Here is a 9,317-nt window from a genome sequence, read left to right as displayed (position 1 = left end):
TAAATGGAGTTTTAACAATATCAGTGTAAGAAAAATAAATTATAAATTAAAAAAATATCAATCCCTCCATCCCAATTAATGATTTCAACCATAATAGTTTATATTGAAGTTTAAACAACAGACAGACAGATTTATGCAGTGTGACTACAAAAATCTTACCAAAATTGCATTCACAGTAACCTTTGCTTTAAGAATCATGTAATTAACCAGTGAACATCGTGTCTTACACAAAAATTAATGACAGAAATTATCATGGTACTTGTACGGAGCCCCTCTGGTGCCACAGTATGAGAAAAAAATATTTTTTGCTAATCTGTACCCACAGTTTACTAAACTGTACCCACAGTTTACTAAACTGTACCCACAGTTTAGTAAACTGTACCCACAGTTTACTAATCTGTACCCACAGTTTACTAAACTGTACCCACAGTTTAGCTAATCTGTACCCACAGTTTACTAATCTGTACCCACAGTTTACTAATCTGTACCCACAGTTTACTAAACTGTACCCACAGTTTAGCTAATCTGTACCCACAGTTTAGCTAATGAGCTAGCGTTCACGCCCATGCCATGACGTCAAACGTTTGTGGGTGTTGCTTGATAGAGCAGTACCCACGCGGTCGTATATCTCTCAAGGTAAATTCTATTAGATGTTATATTGATAGTACGAGAATATAGTGTGTTCTGCATCGCTTAAAGACTTGTAATTCCGTGATTTATGTTCACGCCCATGCCATTCCGTCAAATGTAAGTAAGGTGTACATCGCTCTAGTTCGTGACTGTTGCTTGATAGAGCAGTATTAGCAGCGAACGGCTACATTTAGCCTCCGTGTTTTCTATTCGTGCGTCACGTTTTAAACATTTTTCGCGCATTATTTCGCTCGCCACAAGTCACCCAATCATGACAACCGTCACCCTAGCCACGGTTTGATTTTATTGTCGTCTTTTTGGCGTATCAGCAGGCATCAGTGGTTTTAGTCGAGCCCTCGTCGGAGAAGTGTACAAACACTCACGAATCACCACAAGAGGAGACAAGTACGTCTCTGACATTCACTGTAAGTACATTGTCTAAAGTTACTTTTATTTCACGACAACAATTTGTTGTGTTTACTGCCGTGCTTGTTGTAAATTGCTTAATAACTCGCTTCTGGGCTATGTTGGGTTGCTAAATATGGCTGTATAATGAAACTGTGAAACGATGGAAACAATCATGCATTCTTATCTATTCATTTTGTCAGGATGACATGACATTTTTGTAAACGTGCAGAATCATATTTTCAAAGTACAATACTGTAGTTTTACTTTGCATCTTGTCTCTTTAATTGCCTTGAGACGATGTGTAATGCAGCAGTAGTGCCATTTTACTCCTCTGTTTCAGAAGATGGACTCGAATTTTCTAAAATTTCTCCAAGACCAGCGAAAGTTAGATGATAAAGTCATTGCCACCTTTATTGAGGAGAAGGTATGTACAACAGGCAATAACATGTCATTTAACCAATGTGGGTGTTTAAGGAAAACTGCTTCGGGCATATTATATGTTGTGAGACATGGTTGATCATAAAAAGAAAATTGTAATGATTCAAATTTTTCTATTCTTAATATCAATCTCAATAATCAAGTTTAATCCACCCAAATGGATTTGCATTTCTTTGGGGCAGGTTGTAATTCTAGTAGAAGCATTTAAGTGAAAATGAAGTACACACACATTGACAAAAGTGTTGTCTGTTCATGGAAAGAGGGAAACAACATATATAACAATCATAATACATAAAAATAAAAAGGAAAAATCACCATTCATAATCGGACATTGATTTTTTTAATTGTGGTTCATTGGAATTGTTAAAAAAAAATCAAAAATTTTGAAACAGGCCTTGACAAAAATTATGGTAGAAAACACATTTTGTTGCAGAACCTTTTGAGGAAATCACGACAATCAGATTATTTATGTAATGAAATTTCAATGAGATGTGGGCAGCTCTCATTTTGTCCCTGTCTCCATATGCAAACCACAGCAGTTGTTTTACGTTTGAAGGGTCCTGTCAAATATATATATATATATATATATATATATATATATATATATATATATATATATATATATATATATATATATATATATATATATATATACAGTTCGAAATGGAGTAGGAAGAATTATAAACTGTGTTCCTACCCCTTTACACCATTTCTAATTCATATTTATGAATGATGTTTAGCGTAGTTAGTACACTATTGGAGGTTCAGCCAATCATTTTTCTACGTTGCTGTTCAAAATGCGTCTTACTTTCCATGTTTTAAAATGATTGCTGGTCATGTACTTTGTGTATTTTTAAAACTTGTTTCATTACCAATGTTCTATTTTTCCTCAGATTGATTGCTATGCTGTCAATGCGATGACAGACCAGCAGCTCACAGAATATGTTCCCAAAGCTGGAGACCGAATTGCAATACGCCAATACTGCAGAAGAGAAGTAGCTGCGCTTGAAGGAACCAACACAACAATATCCAAAGCAACTGAGTCTTTGATTTCAAAAATTCAACAAAGGCGGGGTTTTGACAATGGCCGCACAGATGAGCGGGTGAAAAAAATGTCTGGCAACACTAATGCTATGAAAGAACACCGCAACTACCAAATGGGCCTATTTGAAGAGACTCAGGACCGAATTGTGCAAGTTAGAGAGAGAAGAGGAGGAGGCACAAGACATTTAAAGGCCCTGAAGAATGCAACAATGTCAGAATTAATGGAAACAGGCAAAGCACTCTTTTTTCCAAATGGAAAATCAAAACTAGGGAGGGAAAGCGATTTTGAATTTCTAATACGGGACTTCACTGAAGAGATCATTTCACCACAAACAACATTAAATGAGCAGTATGAAAAGAGAAAGGTGAAAACATTACAGCTTTATTTGTCATGCAAAAGAGTTGGTGCTGATGCCCCTGCAAAAGTGCTTGATGAGCCACATGACACCGCTTCTGTGCATTTTACTGCATTGGAGGAAACAGCCAAGGTGCCTCCATTGGACAGTGAAATGGTGGGAGCAGTAGGTGGACTGTTAGAAAATGTTATTGCTGATGAAGAAATAGTCTTCAGACATTCATTTGCTGATTATGCCACTTATGATGTCGATGACACCCTCGACGACACCATCCCCATGGAGCTGTTGGTTGAAAATCCATCCCCAGGGCAAGAATCTCATCCACTTAAAGCAAGAAAACTTAAACTGCACAGGGGAAATGTTTTCCATGAATTAAATGCAGCCTTTCAAAACGGCACTGTAACTACTGATGAGCTGCTGGTGGAGATCGAGATGTTCCAACCCAATGGAGCAATGGAAAAGGGAGAAGATAATGGTGGTGTGTTACGTGATGCCTTAAGTGAATACTGGGAAACATTCTTCAGTAAATGCACTCATGGAAGCACAATGAAGATACCAATGACACGACACGACATGAAAGACGAATGGGTTAACATTGCCAAAGTTATGGTCCTTGGATACAACATTGTGCAATATTTTCCCATAGCATTAGCCAAGCCCTTTATTTTGTATTGTCTCGGCGTTGACCTGATGGAGAATGACCTGCTTTCGGCATTTTTAGACACAATTCCCTCTGAAGAAAAACAAGTGGCTGAACAAGCGATGATTGATTTTTTGTCTATCGCTGGATCTGAGGAGTGGATGGATTTCCTCGAAACTCACGAGGTTAAAGTTATTGTCAATAAGGGGAACGTGAAGAAGACTTTAATTGAGGTGGCACATAAGGAACTGGTTCAAGATCCCGCCTATATTGCTGAGTGCTGGTCCAGTATATTGAAGGAACTGAAATTACCACTGGGAGGCCTGGATGAAGTATATGGTAGCCTTACCCCAACACCAAGAAGAGTAATCGCCATGTTACAGCATGAGGGCCTCAACATGAGAGAAATGCAGAGTTTTGAATTTCTGAAAAAATTCATCAGGAGTTGCAACGAACGTCGGCTCAAGAAATTTCTTCGATTTTGTACTGGTAATCTTTCACATCTTTACGATTAATCCTAATTCTGTCATTTGTTTTCACTTGTCAAATTTGATATATATATATATATGTATATGTATACAAATGGATATATATATGTATATGTGTGTGTGTGTATATATGCCAAAAGAAATGTGCCCTCAGCTGACTTTGAAACACGGGGGGCAAAATTTTTGATTTGTGGGCCACAATGGGTTCTCTTGACAGAGGGGCCGGACCAGCAACACTTGGATGGAGTGTTTTGGTAACCTCACTTTATCTGAGAAAGAAAATACATATCGTATATGGAGAAAATATATGCTCTAATTTTAAATGAAAATGAATGAAAACATTGCAACAAAATATCTGTCTTAGGGTGTGTCTCCTAGTGGGGACACTTATCAGAATTACGGGGAAAATAAAACATGAACAAGGTTTATTTATTTAATTTTTTCAACTTCGGCAGGCCTGATGTAAACGTTTAATAAATACACAGCTATTGAAGGCAATGATTAGAGAGCCTTCATTTGAGGTGATAGACACGAGTGTTCTAGTATAGAGTTGGTGGTGGTATGTGGTTCTAAACTAATATTTTATTTTTGTTTTCCAAAGGTGCAGATCTTTTAGTGGCTGAGAAGATCCATGTGCGATTCTTTGAGGCTGAGAACCTATTTACACGAAGACCAATGTCCCATACATGTGGCTGTGTTCTGGAGGTGGCCAACAACTATGGGTCGTACCCTGAGTTGTCTGAGGAATTTGGGAATGTACTTGATGCCAACATGTGGGTGATGGACATAATTTAGTGTCTGTTCTGCAAAATCTATTCCCATATACTCTTAGAGGGTTTGGCGGCTGTTTTGTCTGGAATTTGTTCATAATGGTATTTTATAATGTAGTTGCATGGTCTGATTCATGGGGGCCAGATTTACTGTTTTATGCCGGTATTTCATACTCTTGGACTGCAAGTCGAGTTGTTTATATTTACTGACTATTGAGTGAGTCATTGTTTGCATAGTTGATTCTTTGCAAAATTAGGAAGCAATTTTGTTGTGGTAAGACACAATTTTGTTGCCTATGGTTGTTATGCAACAGCTTTAAGACATGTGTTTTTTTTTTTGGTTTTTATAAAATTGCTCCACTGCTTGTATTGCAAGCAGATAGTTGTGTCGCTGGGGTCGACTACGATGTCTTGTTTTACACAAATTTTATAAAAATTAAATGTGCAACTGCTCCTATCTGAATTTTTTTCTCAGTTAAGACAGTGACATTCACTCAGCTCTCAGACAGACTGTATGTAGGAGACATTATTTGCTGAATTGAGTACCCAAATCTCAAGTCTACAGTTATCAAGTTGTCACCTTGTTGCTGTCTGATTTGACAGTGTGCATTTGTGTGAATTTGACCACTTCGCTTCACATAAATAGTTTCCACAAATACATTTAAGGATTGAATAGCAGTTTCAACTCAAGATACTTTGGCGACCTGAAAATGTAGAAGACAATCAATTTTACTTTTAGAATTTATTTGAATCACACACGTGTATTTTAGCGAGCTTGAATGTGGCTTTTTAAATACCAATCAAAGATCTTTACATGTTGGCTCAATGCATGTCAATATGCGGAGGAGTTTGCAGCAATTTATTTATTTTACAAAACCATAAATCAGCAACAGTTAATTTGGGTAGAACCATCAAGCAAATTACAAAATATATGTACAGTATATATCAAATGAATTTCAACAATTCTCTGTACATTTCCCATGTATGTACAAGAATGGGTGCACACACAGTCACAATAAGTGTACAAAAAAAAATTCTAAGTAAAATTACACATGTTGTAAAACACTTGATAAAATCCATAATGAGCAGAATGCTTCAAACTTAAAACAATTTGTCATTTAGTTATGTGAGGGCTCCATATAAACAGCAGTTGAGGTGTGGCGAGGGGGCACACACACCATTAGGGGGTAAGACAGGGCACATTGATTAATGGTGTGATACGTTATGGATTGTAAAAGGACTTTGAAGCCTTTTACACCTGGACTGCATCCATTAAAGACCTAAGAGTGTTATTAGCTCCTCTCTCAAGTTGAGGTAGTTGGCCGTGGCGATATATCCATCCACTGGGACTTGGAGGTTGTTCTGTGACATTATGTGTGTACACAGAGTGAACACATCAGCATCACAAGCAACATCATTGCGGTGGATGCAGTCACCTTCACACCTCAAAAAATCCTCCTCAGTCACTTGGCACAAAAAGTCCTCTGTGCCATACAGCTCCGGGACCAAGAACATGACATCAGGCCGACCATGAGGGACACGCTCATTCTTGGATGGACGAATCAGATGGCTGTTCCACACCTCCTTGACTGCATCCAACTCATCCTGCAGGTGATACAAAAACAATTTACATAAATGTTTTAAGAAACATATTAACTGAAAATATAAACTTTTTCGAAGACTAATCTCAGCTCATTGTGCAAACACAGATGCATTCACGTGGAAGTCACCAAAATATGAAAGTGGCATGGAGAAAGTGAAGGAAAATACTGGCATTAAGTAGTTCAAATATTATCTGATCATCCATCCATTCACTGAGGTCAAATTTATCTGTAGCGTACTTCTGTGTCTGTGTCTATATGGAGGTAGAATTAAAACAAAGTATGGTAACCATAACTGAAAAAATGCATGTTACAGTAAGGTTTGGTATGTTTGCAGTTACCACTGACCATTGGGTCCTCAACTTTTTACCAAGGTAGGCAAAACGAATGCACTGCAGTGTGAAAGCAAGGTGGACATAAATCATCTACAATGTCACGGAAAATGTCTGGATTTTTTTTTTTTTGTAAGGTTCTGAAAACTTTAAAAGCAAAGTTGTATTCATGAGAAGAAAATATAAAAATGCATTTATAACTTGACCATGATATGGCAAAAATTATTCAATAAAGTGCTTGTGAAGTGTTACTACTTGCCTGTATTAAACCAAGAAAGCAAAATAACATGAGGTTCTTGTCCAAGAAGTCACCATCAAAATGTCCTTCATCTTTAAGTCTGTGGAAGAGGTCCAGCCAGAATTCCACACACTCTCGACGGAGAAAGCCCCACCAACTCTCTATTCTTTGATTTGATGTGCTTCTTCCAACAACAAAGCTTTTGCCACCAGCATGCACATCAGTGTGGGTCCGACGAAGTAATTGCTGCATATCACGGATGGAACTGTTTTCTGTCCCCATGTCTGTTCTCACGATGCGCGCACATCCACCTAATTCATTAATAGTTTCAAGAAAGTAGCCACTGATGACTTTTGGATTACTGCTTGTGTGGTAAGCATTCAGCCACAGAATTCGCCTTGAAAATCCATCGATGGCTCCATTGATGCAAATGCCAAATGGCTTTAATTTGTCGTATGAGTCGACATGCCATACAAAATTTGGACCCTTGGCAAAGTATGCTCGCCTGTGCAGTCTTCTTCTCCTTCTAAATGTCGTGCCCTCCGGGTCCATTGCGGAAAGGAGCAGCCGTACATCTTCCTTTCGTACATGCAGTCCTCTGTCTTTACATTTGGTGTACATCCACCGGTAGCCATGCAACGCTCCAGAGCCCTGTAGCTCCTCTCTGATGAATTCCACAACTGTCTCTGGGTGGTCATAATGGATTCGGCGGAACAATCCATGCTTCTTAAGAATTCGTTTGAGGGACCTCAAACTCAGAACAATCCTGTGTTTGGAGCCCAGCACACATAGTATGTGTTTGTAGCTCAGGCCCAAATGAAAATAGAACTCAATGAGCTGAAGTTGGTCCATGATCTCATGCGTGCATTCTGTAGGTGGAGCAAAATAGAATTATGTTTTGATTTCTGATTACATCGTGGAATAGATAGAATATGTGATCAAATTATTAATTAAAATATTAATTACATTTAAATATGTTTACATACGTTAAAAACAATAGTTGTAATATCATATTAACATAAACCTCATGGCGTGGCAGCTATTAAAGCAATACTTTTAGCTAGGAAAAACACGGGAGAAAACGGCAGTAACCACAAACTATTATCATTACACAAAAATAACCGCAGAAAAGGTACTTACAGTGTTTGAAACCCCAAAGACGTAATTGTATCCTCTTGTAATGCGACCGAGTGAGTGTCTCCTTCTCCAGCGAGGACTGGATGATTGCTTGCGCCGGGCGATTGCTTAAAAACGCAGCGAATGTTCAAAACATGACGCACGAAAAATGAAAAGAAACGCGCTGGCTAATTGTAGCCGTTCGCTGCTAAAACTGCTATATGAACTAGGAACTAGAGCAATATTACCATCATATAATATGAGGGAACGAAAGTGAAAGTAAATCACACCATGCCGATTCGACAGAACACTACACTACACTCTAATACTATCAATAAAAAAACTAATTGAATTTACCTCGACGTGTATACGACGGACCGTGAGCTCATTTGCTGAATTGTGGGTACTGCTCTATCAAGCAACACCCACAAACGTTTGACGTCATGGCATGGGCGTGAACGCTAGCTCATTAGCTAAACTGTGGGTACAGATTAGCTAAACTGTGGGTACAGTTTAGTAAACTGTGGGTACAGATTAGCTAAACTGTGGGTACAGTTTAGTAAACTGTGGGTACAGTTTAGTAAACTGTGGGTACAGATTAGTAAACTGTGGGTACAGTTTAGTAAACTGTGGGTACAGATTAGCAAAAAATATTTTTTTCTCATACTGTGGCACCAGAGGGGCTCCGTACACTTGCATTCTGTTGTTCTATAACAAAAGTGCAAGCTGTTAGCTCCGCAAAGCTAACGCAACAAGCTAGCGTCCCTCGTGCTCACATTCAATGCAAACCTGACCACCGGATGAAAATACGCGTCGGTTTAGTTCTTTAAATGAGTAAAAGCACCATGACGTTTTATAATTATTCAATGCTTAACTGGAGCTCGTCAATTATGTCGATGTAGGAGCACATGTTTGCTAGGCCAGTGTTGTAGGCCCACATCCATGGTGCTACTTTGTATAGTGTTTTCCACACAACTATCTCTAACCATGAACAAATGCACTCGAGGCATGTTTTGAATAAAAACAAACGAAAAACACTTACCTCTCCGTTTCAACAGCAGTTCGAACTTCGAAGTGGTGATATTCTCCAGCGTTAAGCACCTGCTCGAACTGCGAATAGGTCAAATTCAACAGCGTCTTTTTTCTGTCTTAATAAGGACGCGATGAGAGGAGGAGCGCTTGCCTTTTCGTCAGCACGCCCCGCGCGGGTGGTGCTGCTTTATCACTCTCTATCTGTGCCCGCCCGCCGGCATGTC

At 38.8% G+C, this 9,317-nt stretch overlaps 2 protein-coding genes across 2 annotated transcripts; one reads left to right on the top strand and one right to left on the bottom strand.

Moving 5' to 3' along the window:
- Positions 1-522: 522 nt before the first annotated feature.
- Positions 523-5,222, top strand: LOC148315614 (uncharacterized). Its single transcript, XM_088287447.1, has 5 exons — positions 523-636; positions 963-1,055; positions 1,379-1,462; positions 2,370-4,005; positions 4,606-5,222. The coding sequence occupies exons 1-5, from the start codon at positions 571-573 to the stop codon at positions 4,797-4,799; spliced, it is 2,073 nt and encodes a 690-aa protein (XP_088143573.1). The 5' UTR covers positions 523-570; the 3' UTR covers positions 4,800-5,222.
- Positions 5,223-5,600: 378 nt separating this feature from the next.
- LOC148315613 (uncharacterized) lies at positions 5,601-8,396 on the bottom strand. Its single transcript, XM_088287448.1, has 3 exons — positions 8,086-8,396; positions 6,967-7,814; positions 5,601-6,379 (listed from the first exon to the last, which is right to left on the bottom strand). The coding sequence occupies exons 2-3, from the start codon at positions 7,795-7,797 to the stop codon at positions 6,047-6,049; spliced, it is 1,164 nt and encodes a 387-aa protein (XP_088143574.1). The 5' UTR covers positions 7,798-7,814; positions 8,086-8,396; the 3' UTR covers positions 5,601-6,046.
- Between the last annotated feature and the right edge of the window lie 921 nt (positions 8,397-9,317).

This window comes from Idiotropiscis lumnitzeri, unplaced genomic scaffold (genome assembly GCF_059441095.1).
Source record: "Idiotropiscis lumnitzeri isolate Australia: NSW breed Sydney's pygmy pipehorse unplaced genomic scaffold, RoL_Ilum_1.0 HiC_scaffold_77, whole genome shotgun sequence".
NCBI lineage: Eukaryota > Metazoa > Chordata > Actinopteri > Syngnathiformes > Syngnathidae > Idiotropiscis > Idiotropiscis lumnitzeri.
Note: the sequence above shows the minus strand (reverse complement) of the source record. Positions and strands in the feature narration are given on the sequence as shown.

Excerpts from the sequence above, each read along its gene's own strand:
- LOC148315614 (XM_088287447.1), top strand. The coding sequence starts at position 571 with ATGACGTCAAACGTTTGTGGGTGTTGCTTGATAGAGCAGTACCCACGC. Across the intron at positions 1,463-2,369 it reads CCACCTTTATTGAGGAGAAG|ATTGATTGCTATGCTGTCAA; the intron begins GTATGTACAACA and ends ATTTTTCCTCAG. Across the intron at positions 4,006-4,605 it reads ATTTCTTCGATTTTGTACTG|GTGCAGATCTTTTAGTGGCT; the intron begins GTAATCTTTCAC and ends TGTTTTCCAAAG.
- LOC148315613 (XM_088287448.1), bottom strand. The coding sequence starts at position 7,797 with ATGGACCAACTTCAGCTCATTGAGTTCTATTTTCATTTGGGCCTGAGC. Across the intron at positions 6,380-6,966 it reads GCTTTCTTGGTTTAATACAG|GATGAGTTGGATGCAGTCAA; the intron begins GCAAGTAGTAAC and ends TATCACCTGCAG.